Source organism: Podarcis pityusensis (assembly GCF_964106645.2).
Source record: "Podarcis pityusensis genome assembly, chromosome: 17".
In the NCBI taxonomy this organism is placed as follows: Eukaryota; Metazoa; Chordata; class Lepidosauria; order Squamata; family Lacertidae; genus Podarcis; species Podarcis pityusensis.
Window position 1 is genome coordinate 41,452,241 of NC_138042.1, and position 27,275 is coordinate 41,479,515.

Genomic DNA, 27,275 nt, shown 5'->3' on the forward strand with positions numbered 1-27,275 from the left:
TCTGCCAAAGAGAAGTTTAAGAATGGCTTCTCAACAGGAATCAAAAAATGGCTTATCTAGGTGATGAGATTTGTCTCTCAGATTCTATTTTTGTGCTCTTACCACCATGCACGTTGCAGAATTGGCATGTGACCATGCTCGCGTTTCTCATGTAAATGGCAGAAGACATGATAAATCAGTAAGTAATAGGTGTCTGAACCTGAGTGAAAGCCTGATAGCTTTTTCTCAAGCAGAAATGAAAGCTATCAGTATGAAAATTCAGGATTTTACATGACGTCACCTGCCATTTTCTGCCTGTGTCTAATCCCCAATCTGCAAAAAAGATAGAATTGCACTGTTATATTACAGAGCTGTTATGAAACACTCTCATCCTCCGTTTGACTCCAGGTTGCACTATGAACAGTGGATTACACCACAGGGCTGTCACATCCCCTTCCCTATTTGCAACATGGAATCATTTATTGCATTTATGTTTTTGAAAAACAACTTTTGATTTTACAGTATATTACTACCAGAAGACTTTCCCCAGTATGACCGCTGAACGCAATGCCTTCCAAAGAGCTTTAAAATCAAGGAGAGAATCTTGCGAGAAGCTGATATACACTCTTTAGAGACTTTCTTTGCTCCTCCTTCAAGGCAGAAAAGTTACATTAATATAAAAGTGGGGGAGAACTCTGTGCTGATCATTTTACATATGACAAGTGAAAACTCACAATTACTAAACTGCCCCAGCACAGACAAACAGCAGTGTCAACATCAGCTAAAGTTTTTTTCCTCCCTGTTAAATTACACTTTGCATTCAATGCATATTTAATTAAACTTGTGTATGCATATGCTAGTTTAATTAAATATGCATTGAATGCAAAGTGTAATTTAACAGGGAGGACACGACTAAACGGCTAAACAACAACATACATATGCAGTGCTTTTTTTTTCTTAAAAAAATGTTTAGGAATACTCTCATTTTGACTAAAAAACCCCCACCATTTTATAGTTCAAATCGTGAAAAATAAATACATTAAATGGACAAAAGTACAAAGATTCACAAAGATTTAGGGGTATGCGTACCCATGTGTCCCCCCAGGAAAAAAACCACCGTATATATGTGTAAAAGCGCATTAAAGTGTTTGCTTTGGTTTTGCATTTACTTTGGGAGGGCCATTTCCCAATGTTTAAAAACCTATTAAAAAAAATGTTCACATGAAATGAGCTTTTTAAAAAAAAAAAAAAATATATACCAAGCCCTGCTCTCTGCTTCTTTTATTTGGGCGTTGCACTCTAGCGTTCAAACAGCTATGATGAAATCCTGGATTTCCCGCACCGATTCCCACGACGGGCAGCTTTCCCTCTGCGGGGAAGTTTTATTCAACGGCGCGCGACGCGAACCCGGAAGCTCATTCTCGGGCCGGACGATGCGCACCTCTACCCTTTTCGTACCTCAGCGGGGCTAATACCCCGTCTGTGAGGCAAAGCCGTCAAGGCTGCGTCGCAACGTCAGCCATTGGCCCCGCCCCTTCTTTTCTTTACGACATTTTACCACCCCAAGCGCGCAGGCGCCGCGAGAAGGTCCTCCCGAGCCCGAGAGGCTCGACGGGAAGTGCTTCCGCGTCACTTCCGGAGGCGCCCGCAGGATTAGTCCGCCGGGGAAAGGGCGCGTCGGCATTCGGTGGTCGGCCGCTGCCTGAGTCACTGCGCGCGGAGCTGCTCCAGTCATTCGCCCGAGGTGAGGTGAGTCGCCGCCGCCTCGCCACCCTTCTCTCCCTTGAGGAGCGGGCAGCCCGAGCGGCTTCCCAGGAGCTGTCACGGTTCGCTCCCGCCCCGGCAGCCCTGCTCCCCCCTCGCCCTTGCGCTGAAGGGCGCCTTTCTCTCCGGGGGCCCCTCAGAGAGGGCGAAATAGCGCCTCACACACACACACACCCCCCTATAGGAGCAGAAGCTCGGCATCTCCCTCCCCACCACTGTCGTGGTTGAGTCGTGTCCTAGCTATTTCCTATGTGCTCGGGCAGAGGGCCAGAGAGAGTCCATACTGTGGGTCTCATCATCTGACTTCTGCTCTCACATGGGGCTCATGCATTGCTTGAGATGTGCTGCACCACTGCAAGGTTTAACTCTGCAATGAAAGCCCTGCCAGTCCAAACTGGGCAAAAGGGGGGGGGGTCAGTTTCCTATCCAATCACGGACTTCACTGAGAGGGATAATACTTGACCTGGCAAATATTATTGTTGTTGTTGTTTACTCGTTTAGTCGTGTCTGCCTCTTCGTGACCCCCTGGACCAGAGCACGCCAGGCACTTCTGTCTTCCACTGCCTCCCTCATGCTGGTAGCTTCGAGAACAGTAATAATAATAAACCTTTATTATCACTACACCACCTGTGTGCAGTGAAATTAAATGACCCCCCTCCATACACTTAAATGCAAATTCAGGGGAGTAACAACGGATGGTTGTTAATATTTATTAAATTGATATACCGCCCTTCATCAAGAGATCGCAGGTACGTTTAAAACATTTGTTGTTTAGTCGTGTCCGCCTCTTCGTGACCCCCTGGACCAGAGCACGCCAGGCCCTCCTGTCTTCCACTGCCTCCCACAGTTTGGTCAAACTCATGCTGGCACCTTTGAGAACACTGTCCCACCATCTTGTCCTCTGTCGTCCCCTTCTCCTTGCGCCCTCCATCTTTCCCAACATCAGGGTCTTTTCCAGGGAGTCTTCTCTTCTCCTGAGGTGGCCAAAGTCTTGGAGTCTCAGCTTCAGGATCTGTCCTTCCAGTGAGCACTCAGGGCTGATTTCCTTCAGAATGGAGAGGTTTGATCTTCTTGCAGTCCATGGGACTCTCAAGAGTCTCCTCCAGCACCAGAATTCAAAACTATCCATTCTTCGGCGATCAGCCTTCTTTATGGTCCAGCTCTCACTTCCATACATCACTACTCGGAAAACCATAGCTTTAACTATACGGACCTTTGTTGGCAGGTGATGTCTCTGCTTTTTAAGATGCTGTCTAGGTTTGCCCTCTCCTCTAGGCCAGTTCAAAAAAAAGGGGGGGCTTATATGGCGGTGTTTTGGGTGCTTGTTCCTGACGAGACGGCACCAAACAGCAGGGGAAGTCTTGTAATCAAACGGATACAAACAAAAACAAACACCCTACAGCCAGTCACTAACCCATCATCATATTTATTTGTACCCCACCTTTCTCCCTGATGGGACTCAAGGTGGCTTACAGAAAAAACAGGATGAAAATTCATATCACTACAGAGGTGGGGCATTTCCCTCCTCTGAAATCCTTGCCTCAGTTATGTCTTGGCTGTTTTAGTTAGAAATCTGTGGTTGAGGAGCTTTAGGGTGTTGTTGTTTTTGTTCTGTAAATAAGACTCGCTTTCTGTATTTGTTCACTTGTGCAAAATTTCACTTTCACGTAACAATGCAGTTGACATTTCAGTGTGTTGCATGAGGCTTGTTAATGAATGCATGTGTGGTGGCCGTTGACATTGTAGAAGGAGAGGTGCATAAATGAGAACTGCAGCAAGCTGCTACCCATGTGCAGCCGTGAAAACAAAATACTGTAAAAGCGAAAGAGCAGAGGTAAATCCCCAATGCATCTGTGTCTCTGGGTGTGTATTGTAAAGGACTTGCACCCTGACCTTCCATAGGTTCCCAGGTGGTTTATAACAATTACAGGAAACACATTTTTTAAATAAAAAAAAACGGTGTTGCATGGTTTTAAAGTGGAGCAGAGAAATAATCGGCAGAGATAAAACTGATTAGGTTAAAAGCCTGGGGAAATAAAGGGTCTCATTGATGTTGAGAGATGAAGGTGAGTCTCTCAGGGGAAAGTATTCTACAGCTGGGGTGTCTCACACTAAAAAGGACCTTTCTCCAGTAGTCGCTCACCACCCGCCTGATCCTGGTGGCACCTGAAGCACTTCTGTTTAATATTTTAACATATAGGCAGATGCACTATTTTACGAAAGGAAGAAACTGCATAGGGTGTAGTGAACTGCTATGTTCTTTCCACCAGCACTTAGGGGGCATGGATAGAGTAATTGAAGGGAGGGGAGGGGAGAACACTGATGCACGCTACTTTGTGAACGTACAAACTTGTATGTACAGACAGCATATATAGAAACGCCTGCTTAAGGCAACATTGTGCAAATATATGTACAATTGCAAATTGTTACAGTAGTACCTTGGTTCTCGAACTTAATCTGTTCTGGGAGTCAGTTCGGCTCCCGAAATCTTTCGAAAACCAAGGCATGGCTTCTCATTGGCTGCAGGAGCTTTCTGCACTCAATCGGAAGCCATGTCGGACGTTTGGCTTCCGAAAAACATTCACAAACCAGAACACTTCCGGGTTTGCGGCGTTCGGGAGCCAATTTGTTCGACAACTAAGCCATTCAGGAATTAAGGTACCACTGTATGTGCAAAAGTGCTCTGAAAAAAGGAGCCCTAGGCACTTCAAATCCTATGTGTTTACATAACCATAGTTGTTCCCCTGCACTTTTAAACAGGCCCAGGTTTTGAACAGTGGTCTCTTATCAGCTCAGGTAGGAATGAAACCACCTTAGCTCAGAAAAGCTTTAATGGATGTTTACGAGCTGTTGAGAGGTCCAGGTGACTGAGTGGGATGCTTCTCCATAAATAAGCTTAGGTTGTGGACTCTACTTATTTGGCCACGTGACCCGGAAAGCTGTCTGTGGACAAATGTCAGCTCCCTTGTTCTGAAAAGCGAGATGAGCACGGCACCCCATAGCCGCCTTTGGCTGGAATTAACTTCACAGGGGTCCTTTACATTTTACCTACTTGGAGGTTTTGAAGCAGAGGTTGGATGGCCATCTGTCATGGATGCTTTAGCTGAGATTCCTGCATTGCAGGGGGTTTGACTAGATGACCCCTGGGTCCCTTCCAACTCTAAGATTCTATTATTCTAATTCAAAAAGCTGGGGAGAAATTTGGCTGGAAGAAAGCTTTCTAATTATCTCTTTTTAAAACCATGCCAAGAAGCTGGCTTTTTCTTATGTTTCTGATTTGGGGCCCATTGTGAACAATGAGGAGGTGTCTGCTCCTAGGTAAAATCATTTTTGTCAAGGTATTGGGAATAGCCGCAGTCAAATGCTGGATAATATGACAGTTGCTCATAGTAATATTTTCCTTGGCATGACTGGTGGTTGAGTTGCTTTTGCTCAAGGTCTGGTGGTTAAGAAGGAGTTCACATTTCCAATTAGATTAATTTAGTGATCTGTGGTTTTTTTTTATAGCTATGCCTCCCTTTGCAGCTTGGGGCTTGGCTTGCTTTCTTGAGTCATATTTCTTTGTAAGTTCCTCTTCCAGTTCACCCGCTGTAAGGGTTTGCTTCTTCCTCCTTTTATTCTGATGTTGTTGATAATTATAATATTAATTTTGTAAACAATATGAAATTGCTCAATAAAAAACAAACCGGGAAAGTTCATGATGTGCTAATATCCTAATTATATCTCACCTTTATAATGATGGGCTTTTCTACCTCAAACATCTTTTAGCTGTAATCTACCGTATTTTTCGCTCTATAGGACGCACTTTTTCCCCTTCAAAAATGAAGGGGAAATGTGTGTGCGTCCTATGGAGCGAAGATGCCATAGCCCCGTGACCCTCTCCCGGCTGGAGAGGTGACGCGCGGCTATGGCAGGAGCCTCTCCGCTGCGCCTTTCCGCTGCTCCCTGACCTGCTCTTTGGGGCTGGTGGTGGGCTTCCCCCCGCCAGCCCCAAAGAGCAGGTCGAAAGGAACCTGAAGCCTGGAGAGCAAGAGGGGTCAGTGCACACCGACCCCTCTCGCTCTCCAGGCTTCCAAGGTAGCCACCTGAACGCACCTTAAACGGCACCTTGTTTTAGAGCGGGAAAACAAGAGGGGGAAAGTTCTCCCCCTCTCTGCGCAGCGCCTCCTGCCGCTTCGCTGAAGGGGCACTGGGCAGAGAGGGGGAGAATTTTTTTTCTTGTTCTCCCCCCTCTAAAACAAAGTGCGTCCTATTGTCCGGTGCGTCCTATGGTGCGAAAAATACGGTAACTTCTCTCAGAAAAATGTATTCAGCTGGCTGAGATGCTTAAACTAGTCTATAATTTTGCCAACCATTCTTTTAATATGGGAGCAGGTGAGGCCCACCATTCTATGACAGATAATCATGGCTAAGTAGAACAGTTAATTGATACATGGGATACTTTTAATCATTCATCGTATTGTATATATAATATTTTGTCAATAATGCTTTGTTTTGCACAGCTTCACTAGATATTTAAGAAATGGCTTTAGATTCCTATACACTTGCCTAGCAATAAACCCCTTTGAGAAGAATGGGACTTAACAGCTAAATGAATATCATAGTTCTTACGCACATTTGCAAGTACCTAGAAGAACATGCGTTTTTCTAAATCTTACTAAATACCTTTGATGCCTCTGGAGAATATTCAGATCCTTTTAGAAATATTGTCCGCCAAACACAGAGGTAGTTAGTATTGTAAGAATTTCACCCTATATATCCTTAAATATCCAGCTCCTGGCAGCCATCGATGAGATCGCACCTAAGCGCCCTCTACGACCCCGCAGAAACCGGGCTCCCTGGTTTACCGAGGAGCTCCGGAAAATGAAGCGGGACCTCAGACGGCTAGAGCGAGTATGGCGGGGTGCCCGTGACGGAGCCTCAAGAACATCTTATACGGCTTTTATGAAAACCTACGAGATGGCGGTGAAGGCTGCTAAGAAGTCTTACTTCTTGGCCTCCATTGCATCCGCTAGCTCTCGCCCGGCGCAATTATTTAGTATAATCAGGTCTTTAACGTCCCTTGAGGGACAGCCAAATTTAAATAACAATTTGACACACAGCTGTGAGGCATTTGTGAGCTTTCTTGCGTAGAAGGTCTTGTTGCTCCGCCATGACCTCCCTGCCAATTTGGATACAATAAAGGAACTGGAGGCCCCTCAACTGTCCCCGGGTCCAGTATTGGACCACTTCAACCGGATATCCCCAGCCGATGTGGACAGACTCCTCCAAGCTGGAAAGCCCACCACCTGTCCTCTTGACCCATGCCCGTCTTGGCTGATTAAAGCGTGTCCAGACGAGGTGCGGGCCCCCCTGGGGGATATCATCAATTTGTCCCTTGGCACAGGGATATTTCCAGGGGAATTGAAGGAGGCAGTGGTGCGCCCGCTCTTAAAGAAAACATCATTAGATCCTTTAGATCTATCCAATTACCGCCCGGTTTCGAATCTTCCGTTCCTGGGTAAGGTGATTGAGAGAGCAGTTGCTGAACAGCTTGGTGGGTTTCTGGATGAAACATCGGCTCTGGATCCATTCCAGTCCGGCTTCCGCGCTGGTCATGGGACCGAGACGGCTCTGGTTGCCCTAACAGATGATCTTCGTAGACAGCTGGATCGAGGTGGGTCGGGGCTGCTGTTTCTTCTAGATCTGTCAGCAGCTTTCGACATGGTTGATCACGAACTTCTGGACCACCGCCTTGCCGACGTGGGGATCCAGTGCACAGTCCTTCAATGGCTGCGCTTGTTTCTCTCTGGTCGGGGACAGAGGGTGGCGCTTGGGGGGGAACTGTCATCGCGCCACTCCTTGGTGTGAGGAGTACCTCAGGGTGCGATACTCTCCCCGATGCTTTTAAACATCTTTATGCGCCCCCTCACCCAGCTTGTCCGGAGTTTTGGGCTGGGTTGCCATCAGTATGCTGATGACACCCAACTCTATCTGTTGATGGATGGCCATCCTGACTCGGCCCCAGACACACTGACCAGATGTTTGGAAGCTGTGGCTGGATGGTTACGTGGGAGCCGGTTGAAGCTAAATCCTTCGAAGATAGAGGTCCTGTGGCTGGGACGGGACGATATGGGATTGGGGGGGCAACTCCCATCTCTTGCGGGGGCGCAATTAATGCCAGCACCGTCCGTTAAGAGTTTGGGTGTAATCTTCGACACCTCCCTTTCCATGGAGGCGCAGATGGCAGCTACAACAAAGGCGGCATTTTTCCATCTCCGCCAAGCTAAGCAATTGGCTCCTTACCTCTCTCGCCCTGACCTAGCCACTGTGATCCACGCGACAGTCACCTCCAGACTCGCTCTACGTGGGGCTGCCCTTGAGACTGACCCAGAAACTCCAGCAGGTGCAGAATGCTGCGGCGAGACTCCTTACAGGGTCTTCGCTGCGAGATCACATTCACCCGGTGCTATACCAGCTGCACTGGCTCCCGGTGGAGTACAGGATCAGGTTTAAGGTGCTGGTTTTAACCTTTAAAGCCCTATACGGCCTAGGACCCTCGTACCTACGGGACCGCCTCTCCTGGTATGCCCCACAGAGAAACTTACGGTCTTCAAATAAAAACATCTTGAAGGTCCCAGGCCACAGAGAAGTTAGGCTGGCCTCAACTAGAGCCAGGGCTTTTTCGGCCGTGGCTCCGATCTGGTGGAACACTCTGTCACAAGAGACCAGGGCCCTGCGGGACTTGACATCTTTCCGCAGGGCCTGCAAGACAGAGCTGTTCCACCAGGCCTTTGGCCAGGGCACAGCCTGACTCCCTCCCTCGGCAATCTTCGCGGAGCTCTGGCCCAATGGTTGCCAGTGGCTTGAATTAATTAATTTTATAATGAATGAGTTTAGAGTGCTGTTTGTGCTGTACTTTTGTACTGTTTTATTGTTGTTAGCCGCCCTGAGCCCGGCTTCGGCTGGGAAGGGCAGGATATAAATAAAATTTATTATTATTATTATTAAATGGTGTTTCTATCCTAGAAAACACTAAAAGTGTTGTGTAAATTTGGCAGTAAGCCTCTCTCGGTCGTCTTGTTAGATTATGGGTTTAAGTGGTTTCCAATTATGTAATATGGAACCCTTCTTCAGAAACCTCTTTCTTAGAAATGCTGGTTCCACTAGAGAGCATTGCTTTTAATTCTCCTTGCAATCTCTATTTGCATAAATCTTGAACAGCTTCTTTAAACTACATGACACAAAACTGGATCCTTTTCACCCCACTCTCTACACATATAAACATATAAAAGTAATAGGCCAATAAAGCAGGGGTGGTACTTCTTTTAAAATTGCACCTTCCATTAATACACTAGCTGGGTATTTTTATATGCTGTTTATTTTAATTTTAATAATATGGCATAAGATCATTTGAAGTGTCTTGTTGGATCAAACCAAAGTCCAGCATCTTATTTGGGGGGTTTTTTTGGGGGGGGGGAGACAGTTGGAACTTAGAATTTCTCCCTCTTTTTCTGTCTTCTGGCTTTTGTTCAGGTTCAGTTCAGATACCATGCAGTGCCGGATTTACCGTATTTTTCGCTCTATAAGACGCACCAGACCACAAGACACACCTAGTTTTTGGAGGAGGAAAACAAGAAAAAAAATATACTGAATCTCAGAAGCCAGAACAGCAAGAGGGATCGCTGCGCAGTGAAAGCAGCAATCCCTTCTGCTGTTCTGGCTTCTGGGATAGCTGCGCAGCCTGCATTCGCTCCATAAGACGCACACACGTTTCCCCTTACTTTTTAGGAGGGAAAAAGTGAGCCTTATAGAGCAAAAAATATGGTACGTATAAGCTAAACAAGCTGTAGCTTAGGGCCCTACTCTCTTGGGGACCCCCAAAAAATTTAAAGGAAAAAAAACCTGGTTGTACATTTCCAAAATATAAAATAAAAAACTAATAAAATAAAACCTACTTACAGCAACAGTGTTTTATGTTGTGTTGGCTCCTATGATGTAAGTAATGGGCCCGTCTGCTCCCTAAAATATCACTGGTTTGCTCCTTTCTATATATAGGGTGCCTACATTCTGCATGGATGGGTTGCAAATGGATGGGGTGCAAATGTGCAAATGGCTTTAGATACGTATTGGTCCATAAATTACCATATAGCATACATTCAACACAAAAAACAGTGACAATTTGTTGTTGCCAAAAGACAGCTGGACATATAAAGAGCCCCATTACCTTCAGTAGCTTAGGGCCTCATCAAACCTAAATCCAGCCCTGGTGCCGTGCCAAACTACAGCTAATAATGTTTAGCTGTGATAGGAAGTCTGAATTGACTATAGTCTGCAATTACCTGTTAATCCAAAATAGAAGTATGATTGGAGGTGGGCTTGCAAGCCATCATTTGCACTCACTATATTTTGGTGTGGTGTCTGAATGAACTTAAGCTGAGAGAACAGAAAATGAAAGATGAGAAGCTTCTCTAAACCCTGGTTTGCTTATTGTGCATTTGGAAATTGAAAATGGGGGCTCTTAAATTGATAGATGTAATCTTACTTTATATTAATCTCTGAACAGAGCCTTACGTAATTATAAAACATATTCTGCCTTTTTTGGTTCAATTTCTCTTTATGCAGGTGATCCAAAATTCATTTTAAAAAGGCTACACAGTAATATGCAGTACATAATATGTTCATATATCCCCCCTCCCCCATTTAAACAGCATTGGCTTCCTATGGTGTAATTGATTGTTCCTGTATATGCAAATAGCTGCTTGAGTGCTAGTTCCTGTTGTCTTAATAAAGTTCAATAGAGAAAAAATTGAGAAGTGGAGGAAGTAACGTCAATATTTTCCATCAACTTAATGTTTAATTTGCCTTGGGAAAATTGATTCTCCTTTAGTTGCAAAGCGGTTTTTTGTATGGTAGAATGGAACAACTCAAGCCAAGCAATAGACTTAAGAGAATAATTCATGTATGTTTCACTGTTAGTCATTCACTGTTCATCATTCTTTCTGATCTAACTAGGGTGTCTGGGTTGGGGTGAAGTTTGAACCAAATCAGAAAGATTAGGTTTGGTCTCTTCTGAAACAATTGTCTCTAGTGTTGTGTCGCAGGAGTTTTGGTCCTCTGTCAATGCATATAGCCCCAATTATTCAAATACAGTAGTCTAAGATACTGAATGCTGAAGGAGAAGTCTGTCGACTGAAAATTATATCTTTTTCTATGTGGGAGTTTGAACTAGCTTTTTAATTATAAAGGAGAGGGCAAAATGCATAATAGGCAATTGTATCACATTAGTTCACACCACCAAATTTGTACTTGAAGACAATAAAGGAAGAATGTGGTTCAAAATGTGTATATGATGGCTTGGATTTAACTATTTTTTGGCAGTGCCTGGACTGGCTGTGGAGAATTAGAGCTATCCTCCCCTAAAGACTTGGAAGAATCAGGCTTGCAGATTGGGTCATTCAGTTGTCATAATGTTCCTTAGCTTTAGGCAGTGTTGATATTTTTGGATTAGGATTATTAGCAAAGTACAGTGGTACCTTGGTTCTCAAATGCCTTGGTACTCAAACTACTTGGAACCCCAACACTGCAAACCTGGAATAAATGTTCCGGTTTGCGAACTTTTTTCGGAAGCTGAACGTGCGCCATTTTGAGTGCCATGCTTCCAATTTGAGTGCCACACTTCTGTTTCACTGCGGTCTGTCTCCTTTGGCTATTTATTTTGCATTTTTGTTTTTGCAGCTCTTTTTTTGTGACTGTGTGGAACTCACTTCAGCTACTGCTTGATTGATTGTGACTGCAGCACATCGTTTATTGCTTTCATTTTATGGATCAGTGGTCTCATTAGATAGTAAAATTCATGTTAAATGGCTGTTTGAGGGGTTGTTGTTAATTGTCTGGAACGGATTAACCCGCTTTGCATTACTTTCTATGGGAAAGCGCCTCTTGGTTTTGGAACGCTTTGATTTTGGAACGGACTTCCGGAAAGGATTAAGTTTGAGAACCAAGGTACCACTATAGTACAGTGGTGCCCCGCAAGACGAATGCCTCGCAAGACGGAAAACTCGCTAGACGAAAGGGTTTTCCGTTTTTTGAGCTGCTTCGCAAGACGAATTTCCCTATGGGCTTGCTTCGCAAGACGAAAACGTCTTGCAAGTTTGTTTCCTTTTTCTTAACACCGTTAATACAGTTGCGACTTGACTTCGAGGAGCAACTCATAGAACGCAGTGTACATAGTAGCCTTTTTGGAGGTTTTTAAAGACTTTGGTGATTTTTGAAGCTTTTCCAAAACTTCTTTTGCAGCCATTTGGTAAGTTAAGCTTTTAAAACTTTTTTGGGGGGTTTTGGATTTTGGGTTGGGGTGTTTGGAATTCAAGGACTTGGTGTTGGGGAGGGGTTTGCAAGAATCTGGAAGCTTGTGTGTTTTTTTCTGCATTTTTATGATTTTCTGTGACCATTGGGCCACTCTGCTGTTTTTTTAAAAAAAAATCTGGATTTGAATTTCTGTGTGCTGGGTGGCTGGGGGAACAGTTGGGGAGGGGTTTGCAAGAATCTGGAAGCTTGTGGTTTTTTCTCTGCATTTTTATGATTTTCTGTGACCATTGGGCAACTCTGCTGTTTTTTTAAAAAAATTCTGGGTTTGAATTTTGAAATGCTCTTTACAGTATGTGTGACTTTAAAGAGCACTTAATAAACTCTTGTTGTACCAAATTTGGCTTTGTTTGGACTTTTTTTGACCATAGGAACGCATTAATTGATTTTCAATGCATTCCTATGGGATTTCGTGCTTCGTAAGACGAAAAATTCGCTAGACGAAAAAATTCGTGGAACGAATTAATTTCGTCTTGCGAGGCACCACTGTAATGGGAGGGGGCAGCTTCTTTTGTTACATAGCAACCCCTCATGAGCAGTAAGGTTTGGTAATAAAATATGGATGTCCCCATTGGTATAAGCTGAAAGCACATGAAGTCCACCTTGCTGCAGCTAAGCAGGTCTGGATCAGTGCCTGGTTGTGTCACCACATTTCTTCATATATGATTGCAATAATGTGTGGAATTAGTGTTTTACAGCTCAAAAACATATTCTGAGCGAATGTGTGGACAATGTTTCTGCCATATCTGGACTTAAAGGGACATGGGGGGGCGCTGCGATCTAAACCACTGAGTTTCTTGGGCTTGCCGATCGGAAGTTCGGCGGTTGGAATCCCTGCGACGGGGTGAGCTCCAGAATCAGTTTAGTCCTTCTGGCCACATGACCTAGAAAGCTGTCTGCGGACAAACGCCAGCTCCCTTGGCCTGAAAGCAAGATGAGCGCCACAACCCTATAGTTGCCTTTGACCTGACTTAGACTGGACCCCTTTATCTAGGGGTCCTTAACCTGGACTACAATTTCATAGGGTCACCAGATCCCCATTCTTGCCCCACAAGGTAATTGCTGCAGTTAAAGTCAGTGGACTGGACAGTGACTCATTAGTTCTGCAGAAGTGAAGAATGCAATAAAACAGGCATTTTATTTTCTGACTTGATCGTTTTATAAATGGGCTCTTGAGACAGCAAAAACAGTGTCTCTCTTCTTCTTTGGGTCTTGCCCAAGCACGCAAACAGCTTGTGACTGAGAGTTGATTTTGCTTTCAGCCTCAGCACGATGGAGTGTGTTGAAATTCAAAAAGAGCACATTTTAAATTTAGTTGGGCCTTGAGCAGCGTGACTTGCTATTGCAGCAGTCCTTTTTGGGAGGGATGGATGACTCATCTGGTCAGGTGACAATCTTTTCTTTGCTGTGTCTTCCTGAAATGCCTTTTTTCCTATCTCTTTGGAGCCAGGAAGGCAAATCATTTGCTTTTTCCTGATTTCTCAGAGCTTGTGTTTGGATTCCTTCATAAGACTGGTGGATTTTTTTTTGTGTGGCTTCCCCTAAGGTATGGATGGACCTTTTAGTATTTTACCATGCATTGCTTTCTGGGTGATTGCTTCGGACGAGAATCTTGATTGCGACACACATGTGATTTTAATTTCAAACTGATTCAGATTTTGTTGGGGAAAATGGAGTCTTTTTTAAAAAAAACCTTAGGTCAAAACATATTGGGCGCCCCAGTGTGAGCTGAACAAGGTAACTCTCTTGCTGCACTGTAAAATGGTTATTTAGTTTGGCTAAAATTGATCTCAGGCAATCAACATGCCATGTTATGGGTGAAAATGTGTTTTAAATTTAATGTAGCAGAATTCTTTAAAGAATGTAGTAGAAATGTGTGTACAGTATTCAAGTCTGCAACTCCCATTTCCTGATCTCCAAAACAGTGTGTAACCTTTGTAAGTGGATAGCTTCATAAAATAGTGGGAATGTTAAAAACAGCTTTAAGGGAAAGAGGAATCCAGTGAAAGGGTCAAAACCCAAATATGTTACCATAATTTACTCCCTTCTTGTTTATGGCCAGAGTGTTTTCTCACGGTGTGCTAATTATTCATAGTTTTTCTCCGCACCCTCTGTTCTGGAGTAACTCCTGAATTATGCTTTGGAGGGGGGAAAGTTTGGCTATAAATGCAATAAATAAGCTCTTCTCCTTACCTGATTAAGAAATCTGGGGGGACTGGCCAGATGGAGATTTCATTCGCCAACCAGGCATCCAGAGATCTCCCAGGTGGTGGCAACTGGACCCATGCCAGTAGCAAAACGCACCTGGCGCCTGGCTAATTTCTAACACTTGTAGGTAGCCAGGGTTGTATATGGCTATCTTGGTGATGCTTAAGATCAGCACAAAGGAAGGCCTGCAGCAAATGTTTGAACCATAAGCACACTATTTTGTAGCTATGTCTGAATAGTGTTGAGAGCTTCCTCAACACCAAATACATTCCAGGGCTGCTGAGCTAGCAGTTGTGATTGCATATTGTGCACCCACAGATTTTCACAGATATCCTTCTTGAATGAATCTTTCTTTGCGTCAGCCATCGGCCATAGCAACAAACAGCAGTGCAATATAAAGAACAGAAATAAAAGGTCGATTACATGAAACACACTTTAGGCTCCTGAATCAGCGGTCAAATAGTGGACCTTATTCTGATTGCCCCAGCTAAAAACCTTGCAACCTTTGCTGTCATCTGCTCCTCTTGATCTGCCAGGAGAAGGGCATTGTGGCAGTGGTTGGGCAACCCAGAATGGACAATAAGAGAGGGGTGATAATCTCATTCCTCAAGTCTTTATAAAGAGTGCAAGCCAGAAGGTCATTCCACAGAGATCAGCAACTAAAATAGGGAACTGAAAAGAATATTTACTGAGTTCTTTAGCGCTCTGATTATAACATGGCAAGATTTCATATACACTTCAAGATGCAGAAGAACCTTGGTATACAGTCCTGCATAGTTGCTCAGCTACTTAACTGACAGTTGGGGGGGGGGACACAAGATTCAGACTCAAAAAGTGATGGAATGCCTGTAATGTGTGTGGGGGAATTCCACTTTGTGCTAATTGTGAGTGGCCTTGCTGTGATTTGATGTAGGCTAACCAAACAAAGGGACGCGGGTGGCGCTGTGGGTTAAACCACAGAGCCTAGGGCTTGCCCATCAGAAGGTTGGCGGTTCGAATCCCTGCAATGACGGGGTGAGCTCCCGTTGCTCGGTCCCAGCTCCTGCCAACCTAGCAGTTCGAAAGCACACAGTGCAAGTAGATCAATAGGTACCACTCCAGCGGGAAGGTAAACGGCGTTTCTGTGCGCTGCTCTGGTTCACCAGAAAGCGGCTTAGTCATGCTGGCCACATGACCCGGAAGCTGTACGCCGGCTCCCTCGGCCAGTAAAGCCAGATGAATGCTGCAACCCCAGAGTCGGTCGCGACTGGACCTAATGGTCAGGGGTCCCTTTACCTTTACCTTTAACTGAACATGCAAACTAGACTTTTCTCTCCCCTTCTTCTCAGCTAGCTGGACAGTAAAGATGGATTTCTCCAAACTTCCCAAAGTACGTGATGAAGACAGAGAGGATGCCTTTGGCTATGTCTTTGGAGTTTCAGGACCTGGTAAGTGCCCTTGGTATGTCTACTTTAAACGAGCAGCAGTGAAATGGTGCTTAGAAAGAAGTGTCTTCCGTAGTCGTGTCCAGGAGAGGCATGGTCTGAAAGCTCTGGACAGGATGATAGGAGTTATTTGGGAACCTGCATCCCTTCACCTGATAGAGTCCCTTAAACGCCCCCTTTCTCAAGGAAGAGCACATCTGCATGGACTGAACATCAGGGCTTTTGTGACATTAGGAACCACCAGCCATCTCCTTTCTTGCTGACCCTACTGCATGTCTTAACTGCAAATCTCAAGGTCATGGGTTCGAGCCCTGGGCTAGGCAAAGGTTTCCTGCATTGCAGGGGTTGGACTAGACTTTGTGGTTTTTCCAGCTTTCCATCTTTATGATTCTGTGACCTCATGACAGTATTCTCCTCTGCAGACACACAAAAATTGCTCTACAAAGTAGCATGCCAGGGAGAAGGCTAGGCTAGAACCCTGCTTCGTGGCATCTACCTTTCTTTAAGGAAGGAACATACATGCATCATTCTGTTTGTAGACCGTCTTTCCACAGTTCAAGCCATGCTCGAGGCGGCTTGCAAAACGGAAACGAATTGCATAATTATGAATATAGCAAAAGTAGTTATAAAGCAAAGCGTCAAAGTGTACAGAACCAAATTGAACATTTCCATATAAATCATAAGATCTAAAATAAAGATGCAAAAATTAATATCAATAGCAGCAACAACTGGCTTCCCCACAAAACTCCCTAAATGACACCTCAGCCCACTCGTCTGCTCAGCAGCCCCAGATTTTGTAGCTTTAGTAAGTCGGCCCCCACCCTCCCAGGCCAGCTGGAAAAGGCTAGCAAGACAGGGAGCAGGTCTTCCAGGAGTCGCAGCCGAGAAGCCTAAACACGTGGTTACCTTACCACTTCAGTAATAGGAGTCTTTCATGCATCACAGCAATATTTTGGGCTCTACTTCCAGTTGCAAACAAAACACTGTATTTGCAGAAATTTAAAAATGCAAAGCTACTGAATTGTCCCCTCCTACCAACGGGAAGGGACGTGGGTGGTGCTGTGGGTTAAACCACAGAGCCTAGGACTTGCTGATCAGAAGGTCGGCGGTTCGAATCCCCGCGACGGGGTGAGCTCCCGTTGCTCTGTCCCTGCTCCTGCCAACCTAGCAGTTCGAAAGCATATCAAAGTGCAATTAGGTCAATAGGTACTGCTCTGGCAGGAAGGTAAACGGCGTTTCCGTGCGCTGCTCTGGTTCGCCAGAAGTGGCTTAGTCCTGCTGGCCACATGACCCGGAAACTGTACGCTGGCTCCCTCAGCCAGTAAAGCAAGATGAGCGCCGCAACCCCAGAGTCGTCAGCGACTGGACCTAATGGTCAGGGGTCCCTTTACCTTTACCTACCAACGGGAAATCACAGTTGGATCTGCATTCATCTCTTTCTTTTGTTTCCCCTAGTTGTCACTGCCTGCAACATGGCAGGTGCCGCTATGTATGAACTGGTACGAGTTGGCCACTGTGAGCTTGTCGGAGAAATTATCCGGCTGGAGGGGGACATGGCAACTATTCAGGTATATGAGGAAACCTGTATCCTTTTGGCTGGTGTGTGATTTCTGCCATTCAAGGGTATGTTGAGCAGCGTAAAAATGAAAACGGGATGATGACTTCAGTGGGAGCCAAGATCCTTGGGTTCAAGTAGTGGGTGCACTTGGCGTACCAGCCAAAGCTTCTGGGCCAAAGTTATTGCCTAGACACCAGGACACCATTCTTGGTCTGGAATTACTTCCAGATTGCCAGATTGCCAGATCCCGAAGGGCAAGTGGAACCCCATCCATAATGGGAATAATCCTATCTGTCTGGGGAACTGAGCAATTCATTTTGTATTTTGTATTTTTTTAAAAACAAAACCCTAGCTCTTTATTATTATTATTATTATTATTATTATTATTAAAGTTTCTTGGTGTACAATTGTATTTTGTATTTGAAATTGTAAAAAAAATAAATCACAAGTAAGCAAAACAAGGATGATGTGTAGAAGGTTAGAGAGACTCATATTACACTAGGTTTATCAGAATTATACAGTTCATTGTAGTATGGCCTGCGACTCATTTCCTTTTTTTCTAGGAGGAGGCAAAAATAGCACCAACCTTTATTCTGCCCACCTTCAGAACCACATTGGCTTGCTAAACTCTCCGGGATGGTTTATGTTAAGTCAAAGACCTCTGGAGTTGAAACAACTTTGTTGCTATTCTCTGGAATGTCTGAAAATACAGTCGTACCTTGGATCTCAAATGCCTTGGTTGCTGAACAAATCGGCTCCCAAACAATCGAAACCCTGAATTGAGTGTTCCAGTTTTCTAACAATTTTTGGAAGCCGAACATCCGTCGTGGCTTCCGATTGGCTGCAGGATGCTCCTGCAGCCAATTGGAAGCCGCGTCTTGGTTTTCGAACAGTTCCGGACTCTTGGAACGCATTCTGTTCGAGGACCAAAGTACGACTGTACTTGTTGGCTCACCAAAATGTTTTTCTCCCTCCCAGAATGGGAGCCGTTGGCTGGAACGAGTTCCATTGCAAGATGTTTTTTGTGTCCCCCCATGAAGGGTAATTGGTTAGTAAACCAGTTAATACATTTCTAATTAGCTTGGCACCACCTTTAGGATGCCTTCCTTAACCAATTGTTTAGCTGGTGTTTCTGTAGGAGACCCCGTACTTCGTACTGGCAAGCCCCTCTCGGTGGAGCTTGGCCCCGGAATCATGGGAGCCATTTTTGACGGTATTCAGAGGCCTCTGTCAGACATCAGCGCACAAACCCAGAGCATTTACATCCCCAGAGGAGTAAATGTGACAGCTCTGAGCAGAGATCTCAAATGGGACTTCTCGCCTGTCAAAAACCTGCGGGTAAGTTACGGAGAACATGTTTGCTGTTGATTGTATTTTGGCAGCATTATTGACCAAACTGAATTGACCCACTTTGCAGTTGGGTATCCATAATGTTTTTAGTGCATCTCGTACTGTGAACATATAATACCTCTGTATATTAATATTAGCAGCTTCTTTGACTTGCAGGTTGGCAGTCATATCACAGGCGGTGATATTTATGGCCTAGTGACTGAAAACTCTCTTATCAAACACAAGATCATGTTGCCCCCGCGAAACAGGGGGACGGTGACGTACATTGCTCCACCTGGGAATTACGACGCATCTGTAAGTTTTTCAGCAAATAATAAGTTTTTCTCCGCTGCCTAATGTTTTGTCCTTGCATGATGCCGGGTTTTGTGTGAACTGTATCAGACATGGTAGTACGCTGGAGGAAACACTTCCCATTTCATAAATTTTTGCGCTTGCAAAAAGTCTCTGCAGGTCTGTGTTTTAAGTAGGGGGAAGCAGTGGAGCTAGAGAAAAACTCTGCTCTCATTCTCCCTTTTCTAGCACCTGTGTTCTTGCCTTGGCTGGGCTGGATTTCACAGCAGCCAGGACACGTGTGTGTGTGTGTGTGTGTGTGTGTGAGAGAGAGAGAGAGAGAGAGAGAGAGAGAGAGAGAAAATGGGCCTGATTAGGGAAGAAGGCGGTGAAGGTACGATAGACTCAATTTCACTGATACACTTAGTGTGCAAGAAAAACTCCAGTGCTCTGTTATGAGGCCATGCACTCTGTTATGCCCTCTGTATAGACAACTGTGGCCCCTCCAGTAGACCTCCATATTCTATAAGCACTGCCTCAGCACTTGTGCAGAGTATGCAATCTCTTGGGCAGGGAAGAGACAGGTTACCCGGCTTGGTAAAATTCCCTCTGTCTCTTCACCCCCAGGGAGTCCTACTGACTTCCACAAATTCCTGGCAGATAAGGGTTGCTTGAGGGATGCCAAAATTGCCGTCAGCTTGCAGCAGACCTCTTTGCTTCCTGACTATAAATGACACCAGGATCCCACTTTTTAATATCAACGTGACTTTGCTGAAGTCAGCAGCATGCCGTCGTCCTAGTTGACTTTTTGCCAGCAGAGCTTCCAGTACATCTTGTTTGCTCTTGGTTTCGCCGCCCTCTTGCAGGATGTTGTGTTGGAGCTGGAGTTTGAGGGAGTGAAGGAGAAATTCACCATGGTCCAGGTCTGGCCTGTACGGCAAGTCCGCCCTGTCACAGAAAAGTTGCCCGCCAATCACCCTCTCTTAACTGGTCAGAGAGTCCTTGATGCACTCTTTCCGTAAGTAGCAACTATGATCCCAAAGTCTGTTTTTTGCTGCTGCTTTTAGTAGAAAAGTTCTCCAGTTATGTATAGTAGAACTATCGCTGACAGCATAACTGAAATAAGTGTGTGTGTAATGCTTAGAGCACTAAAACCATGATAAAGATTTTAATATTAAAAAGCTGAAGATCTTTCTATTAATGCTGAACCACGTCTTTGGTTGTGTTTTCCGTTTAAATCATTGCATATAGAGAGAAAAGGGTTTGGGCAAGAACAAGCAAACATATACAGCCCATGCAAACTGCCAGTTTACATAGAAGCAAGAGCAAAGGTTTCTGTTTGCTGCTTTTGCTATAACAGAACCATATTTCTTTGAAACATTTTTATTTCACTCTTTAGCTGAAAGAGCTCCAAAGTGGCTTTCAAAGTTCATTAAGAGTGCTCACAGGGTACAGCTACTCTTCTGACATTTTAAATACTGCTGGAGTAGGGCAGGATACCTTAAATGGTCAGATTCAACATATCCTCTTTAAATCTTGGGGCCTGTGCCAGTTTTAAAATATATGCTGCACTTCCCTTCTATCTGTTTGTCCATTGTGTCTTTCCCTCCAAGTTAAAATACTAATCCAGTCTATATTCTTCCTTTAGGTGTGTTCAAGGAGGCACGACGGCTATTCCTGGGGCTTTTGGCTGCGGAAAGACTGTGATTTCTCAGTCTCTATCCAAATATTCCAACAGCGATGTTATCATATACGTAGGCTGTGGGGAACGAGGAAATGAAATGTCTGAAGTCCTCAGAGACTTCCCCGAGGTCAGTATTGGGTATGGAAATGCTGTTCAAGCAAAACGTAGGTGGTGGTCTTTGTGCCTCAGTCCAGTTCTAGTCTAAGCAAAGTGTGTGGATTTGGGGGGGGGGATTAATGTCCAAGTCGATTTAGCTTGACTTAAATTGAGTAAACAAAGCTATAAGGGGCAATCTTAATATTCCATTTTAGTTTTCTCCATAAACCGTGGAGCACATGTGAATAGGAATATAGGGCAACCCTGAGTTTGGAAGTGAAATGTTGAAGCAGTCTAGTTAGGACTCTTGCTGTAATTGAATTTCAATGTCTACTGATGACCCTTCATACCTACATTTAGAAGAATTCATGCCATTAGCCTTATTTAGATGTTCTGCTCTCATGTAAAACATAACACGTGAGCAGGGAGAGCGGTGGCTGAGTATGTCAACCTCCATCCTTCTGTTCTCATCCCCACTCACGGATAGCCAAGGTCTGGAGCAGGGTGATGAATCTACCTGTGGAGGTTTTGTGTGCATGCTTCTTCTGTCTGTCTGTCTGTCTGTCTGTCTGCCTCTCTCTATATGTATATATATATTCATGTAGGTTTCACACATAAGGCGAATGCCCAGATAGGGTCATTATGTTCAGCAGATTTAGTCCTGTTTCTGAGGTTTATACCATCTTCTTTTATTGATTCTAGGTTTCTTATCTCCATTACACAATTTATTGATCATACCTTGCCAAACCTTTATCTCTGTCTCCGATATCTTATTTGGTGGCATTCTAAATAAAAAAAAATTCTAGACAAAATTTTTAATTATCGCTACTCTTCCAAACCATGAAAGCTTAATTTTCTTATATTCCTTAATTCCTTTTTCCTTAATTTCCTTTTTTAATTTGTTGAAATTCTCTTGTTCAAAATTTCTTGTTATTTTTATTCCCAATTACTTTATTACATTTCTTAATGTTATATCTGTTTTTATTTCCTTAAAAAAAATCATTTTTCATCTTCATCATAGTTAAATATCATCGCCTCTGATTTGGACCAATTAATTTGCAACCCTCTTATTTCTCCGAATTTTGTCAAATGTGCCTCTTATTACCTGCATATTTTCCAGCGGATTTTCAGTCCTGTTACTCTTGCCTTTGCAGCTCACAATGGAGGTTGATGGTAAGGTCGAAAGCATTATGAAGAGAACTGCTCTGGTAGCAAACACCTCCAACATGCCTGTCGCTGCCAGGGAAGCTTCCATCTACACTGGTAAGAGCTGAGAATACAAAAGGCTATTTGGTCCTTAAGTTTATCATTAAGGATTTTACTCTGTGCTTAAGACTTGCTATTTGCTGTAGAAGAGATTGGTGCCTGTAGTAAATTACCTCCCACTTCTTCTCCGTTGTGTTTTCTGCAGTCCCTCTGCCTGGGCAGAGCCTCAGTTGGGAAGGTTTTGGAGCTAGACAAGAGTTTTGGCAGGTACCCTGTCTCCTTCCCACCCCAGTGCCAGTGGCCTCTGTTCCAAATACTGGCGCTCTAGGCCCCTTCATTAGGATCAGAGATCCCCATTGTGCAGTTCAAGAGATGAGGACTGACATGGATATTTATTTTACCTGCACCTGGTCTCCGAGGCAGTACCTACCTCAGTTACTTGCCCTCCCCTCACCATTCCAGAAGACATGTGCCTACGGTTACAGCCTTTGAGCCTCTGTTGTCTCCTCTAGGAAGGTGACCCTAACAAAGTCATATGGCATCAGCACCTCCAGTTCTGACGCATCTGTGGCGGTTGCTACTTTTCAACTAGACGTGATTCCCTGGCTTGTCCTTCTCTTCATTGTCATTCAGTGAAGCTAAGTACAGTGCTACCTTGGTTCTTGGACTTAATCTGTTCCAGGAGGCCGTCCAACTCCCAAAACAGTTTGAAAACCAAGGCGCGACTTCCGATTGGCTGCAGGAGCTTCCTGCACTCAATCGGAAGCCACGTCGGATGTTCGGCTTCTGAAAAACGTTCGCAAACCAAAACACTGCAGTGTTTGGTAGCCAACTTGTTCGGGAGCCTAGCTGTTCAACAGCCAAGGTACCCCTGTATTGGAGGACTAAGGACATAAAAAGAACTTCACACAGTGAAGTGGGACGCAATTTTTTCAACAATGGTGCCAGAATTGGGACGGACTCTCTTTGGGCTGGCTTCCTATATAAATGGTTGGAACTGTTCCTACAGCTCTATCCCTCTGAATTGACTGGTTGCCAGTATTTCTGTGGACTGAGCACACCGCAGCCCGGTAACCCCATGGTGCTGCAAGACAGGCCCGGTTTGTTGTGTAGCTCAGACTCCTATTTTGCATCTCAGCTGTACCACTTTGGGAAGCCTTGCTTTCTCAGAAATACCTTAAGGGACTGTTTTTAGTAGTAGTTGTTCTTAATCTGTAAACTATAAACATCAGTAACCACCCAAAATTGTAATAATCCAAAGCAATGCAAAACAACAGTGTTAATGTTGTGTATGCAAAGTGCTTAGAAAAAGGGCTATTGTTAACTGAGAACTACATGTGCTAAAAGAAAGTGGTCTGGTCCCTTTGCCCTACAGTATTTCTATTTATTTCCAATTTTGTAATAAATAAAATTTAAAAATGGTGCTGGGTTTCTGTCTAGGAACATGTAAATACTGCTATGAAATACAGGCCTACCTTGGTTTTCAAACAGCTTAGTTCTTGAACGTTTTGGCTCCTGAACGCCGCAAACCCGGAAGTGACTGTTCCGGTTTGCGAACTATTTTTGGAAGCCGAACGTCCGACAGGGCTTCCATGGCTTCCGATCAGAAGCTGCGCTTTCCCCCCAAATGTTTTGGAAGTGGAACAGACTTTCGGAACGGATTCTGTTTGACTTCCAAGGTATGACTGTAGTGGTAAGGGCAAGAACACAAGACAAAATGGTCTGCAAATAATATTGGAGGGCACAGGTGAGAATTGAAACGAGTGGTGAAACTTTCCTCCTGACGCTTACCTTTCCATTACTTTTTTACAAATCTGAGAGTCTATAAATGCTTCTAGGAGGTTTCTAAGTTAAGCCATCATCAGCCGGGATCTCTACTGTTTGTGACATCTGACCTGCCATTCTTGTTCTTTTGCAGGGATCACCTTGTCTGAGTATTTCCGCGACATGGGCTACAATGTCAGTATGATGGCTGACTCTACATCCCGATGGGCGGAGGCCCTTCGAGAAATTTCGGGACGCCTCGCTGAGATGCCTGCTGGTAAGCCTTCCGCTTCTGACGACCGCCTTGGGCGGTTTCTCCAGCAAAGGCCCTGAACCTTCCTGTGGTTGGGGAAGCTAACTTTCCATTTGTCTGTGTTGATGTCTGCAGACAGCGGTTATCCAGCCTATCTCGGCGCCCGCTTGGCTTCTTTCTATGAACGGGCCGGCAGAGTCAAGTGTCTGGGGAACCCAGAGAGGGAAGGGAGCGTCAGCATTGTGGGAGCGTAAGTATAGCAAAGTCCCTTGGCCCTTCATTTCTTCAGCTGGGATTTGCAATGTCTGTCTTGTGCAAAGCAGAGCATTCCCTGTCTCCCGAGGAGCGACATAAGGAAGGCGAAATAGATAAGTCAGGGTCACAATGGCACAAGGGTTTAGTCATAGGAAGCAATGCAGGGAAGGCCAAGGCCAGGACTAGTCAGTGGAGGATGACAAAGCCAGAGGGAGACATTCAGTCTTCAGTTTGTTGATTCTCTGCCATGCTAGGGAAGGTGGAATCCAGAGCCAGCTGCTTTAGTGGAACCAACTATGCAGTACCCATGTCAGAATTTGAACCTGTAGGATTACCATGCCATTTCTAGGGAAAACTAATGAGTGGGGGTAACCACCCTATCTCTTTGTGCTTTCTTCTTCAAAACTGGATAAAGGTCTTCAATTAGAATCTCATTAGTCTGACCCAGTCAGCTTTGATGTGTCTGTGTTACGGCTGCTTTCACTGAGCCTACTTGATATTCACTGCAGCTTCAAAAAAGGAGTAAGTCACGGATGGGGTACCTGTGGCCCTCAACAAGTCGTTGGACTACAAGTCCCATCATTCCCAGCCAGCACTGGTCAATGGTCAGGGATGGTGGGAGTTGTTGTCACATCAGCTGGAGGGCCGCTGGTTCCCTAAACCTGATTTAAATATTAGGAGCACCTCTCCTTATATCAACCTCCCCCTCTATTAAGATCTGCTGAAGGGGCCCTTGTTGTCCTACCTATTCCTGGAGCACGTTGTGTGGGGATGGGGCCTTTTCTGTGGTGGCATCCCAACTATGGAACAACCTCTGTCACAAGATTTTGGCTATTTTCTGACACCACACAAACATTTTATCCTTCCAGACTTTTACTGGGCATTGCTCTATGAAGAGCTGAGGAGTGTCACTGGGGGTGGATCTGATCCTGAGTCATAGACTGCTGTGGATCTGTTGTTTTTACTGAATTACATTTATTGTGTTTGATAATCTTCTTGCCAGGTGACCCGTTCTGTGTTCCTGCTTCTTTAAAATATTTCGCTTTGATTTCATGGTTATGCTTTGAGTTCTTACGCGCCACATAGATACATTTTCATTGTGGTCTAGAAAGGAGTAAAATGATAAATGTGGCTTGAGTGTGTGTGTGTAACTGCACTGAATTAGTCTTAACCCTTGGTATGGTACCAAGGAGGGACGCGGGTGGCGCTGTGGGTAAAACCTCAGTGCCTAGGACTTGCTGATTGTAAGGTCGGCGGTTCGAATCCCCGCGGCGGGGTGAGCTCCCGTCGTTCGGTCCCAGCTGCTGCCCACCTAGCAGTTCGAAAGCACCCCTAAGTGCAAGTAGATAAATAGGGACCGCTTTGTAGCGGGAAGGTAAACGGCGTTTCCGTGTGCTGCGCTGGTGCTGGCTCGCCAGAGCAGCTTCGTCATGCTGGCCACGTGACCTGGAAGTGTCTCCGGACAGCGCTGGCCCCCGGCCTCTTAAGTGAGATGGGCACACAACCCTAGAGTCGGACACGACTGGCCCGTACGGGCACGGGTACCTTTACGTTTATGGTACCAAGGACTGGGCTTATTTCTACAACATCTAGTTCATGCTAGACTATGATTTACAACACTGCATCAAGGATGAAATCTGGGTTTGGCATTTCCCCCATCCCCTTGTCTCAGATTGTGTTTCAGAAGAAGTTGTGTGGGGGGTACAAATCTGAGCACCGAGTTGCCAAGTCACACAACTGCTGTTCCCCATGAAATGTCTATTGCTGCTGTTCATACCTCTCTCTCTCTCTCTCTCTCTCTCTCTCTCCTTCTTTCCTACCTGTGCTCAGTGTATCTCCTCCGGGCGGTGACTTCTCTGACCCTGTTACTTCTGCTACTCTGGGCATCGTTCAGGTAGGTTGAGGTTCTGGTTTCTTAACTGAACACAAGCTTCACTTTCCAGTGGTCTTCTGCTGCCTGTGCCCAGTGACTTGATTCATCTGGCCCAGCGTTGTCCACTATCAACAGTGGCTCATTGGGGTCTTGGCCAAATGCCTTTCTCTAGTGGTTGGGCAGTACTTATTTCTGGGAATTACCTTCTCTTGGGCTGATGGGCAAGATTCTCTAGCAAGTACCCCCTTAAAGGGGAGCGGGGTCTTCCCTCCACCCGAAGACTGACTCTGCCTAGCTAGAGGGCAACAGAAGTTTGGCGTAGCTGATATCCAGGGCACAGGACACCTGAAATGAGAGGGGAGCTGATATTTGAGGGATTCTCTTTAACATCTGAATCATGACAGGGCCGTGCATTACCTGGGCTGATGGGCTAGATGAGAGCCAATCATCTGAAATTGAATCCTTATGGTGAATGGTTCCTGGGTTCAAGAGTTGGGAAACTTCCTATTTTGGATGGGGTTACACTCCCTCTTGACTGGGATGCGGGTGGCGCTGTGGGTTAAACCACAGAGCCTAGGGCTTGCCGATCAGAAGGTCGGCGGTTCGAATACCCGTGATGGGGTGAGCTCCGGTTGCTCGGTCCCTGCTCCTGCCAACCTAGCAGTTCGAAAGCATGTCAAAGTGCAAGTAGATAAATAGGTACCACTCCAGCAGGAAGGTAAACGGCGTTTCCGTGCACTGCTCTGGTTCGCCAGAAGCGGCTTAGTCATGCTGGCCACATGACTCGGAAGCTGTACGCCGGCTCCCTCGGCCAATAAAGCGAGATGAGCGCCGCAACCCCAGAGTCGGTCACAACTGGACCTAATGGTCAGGGGTCCCCTTTACCTTTACACTCCCTCTTATACATAGTTTCAGGATACCCCCAAGGTCAGTTGTAGTCATTAGATGACCTCAGTAGCAAGGAGTCAGCTTCAGTTGGTATGTCAACTGTTGGACGGTGTTAGATACTGAATGAAAAATGGCCTTTTTCGCTTGGGGGTTTCTCAACAGTTGATCTCTGGATCATGCGATTATACTGTTTATTGTTTTTAGTTTGTATCAGAAGTCAGTATTTCTTCTTTTAAAAATGATTTTTTTATCAGTGGTGATTTATTATTATTATCTGTATGTGTGTATTGCTCTGCTGTGTGTTTTAGAGACCTTGAACCCTGGTTATTTTAGAGTCTCTGACTTTCTTATTGCAA

General features: G+C 45.1%; 1 protein-coding gene across 6 annotated transcripts in view; it reads left to right on the forward strand.

The window, feature by feature from the left end:
* Positions 1 to 1,563: 1,563 nt before the first annotated feature.
* ATP6V1A (ATPase H+ transporting V1 subunit A) overlaps positions 1,564 to 27,275 on the forward strand; it is a 29,887-nt gene continuing 4,175 nt past the window's right edge. The window contains exons 1-11 of one of the 6 annotated variants that reach the window (XM_080987139.1): positions 1,564 to 1,723; positions 15,627 to 15,725; positions 17,178 to 17,306; positions 18,404 to 18,618; positions 18,787 to 18,924; positions 19,767 to 19,918; positions 20,549 to 20,711; positions 21,835 to 21,943; positions 23,805 to 23,927; positions 24,039 to 24,153; positions 25,989 to 26,052. In XM_080987139.1, coding sequence (XP_080843265.1) covers positions 15,644 to 15,725; positions 17,178 to 17,306; positions 18,404 to 18,618; positions 18,787 to 18,924; positions 19,767 to 19,918; positions 20,549 to 20,711; positions 21,835 to 21,943; positions 23,805 to 23,927; positions 24,039 to 24,153; positions 25,989 to 26,052 — 1,290 coding nt within the window. In that variant the 5' untranslated portion in view covers positions 1,564 to 1,723; positions 15,627 to 15,643. Of the gene's footprint in view, positions 1,729 to 13,477; positions 13,637 to 15,626; positions 15,726 to 17,177; positions 17,307 to 18,403; positions 18,619 to 18,786; positions 18,925 to 19,766; positions 19,919 to 20,548; positions 20,712 to 21,834; positions 21,944 to 23,804; positions 23,928 to 24,038; positions 24,154 to 25,988; positions 26,053 to 27,275 lie in introns of those variants that run through there. The other 5 variants (XM_080987142.1, XM_080987140.1, XM_080987144.1 and 2 more) reach the window with 5 other exon arrangements.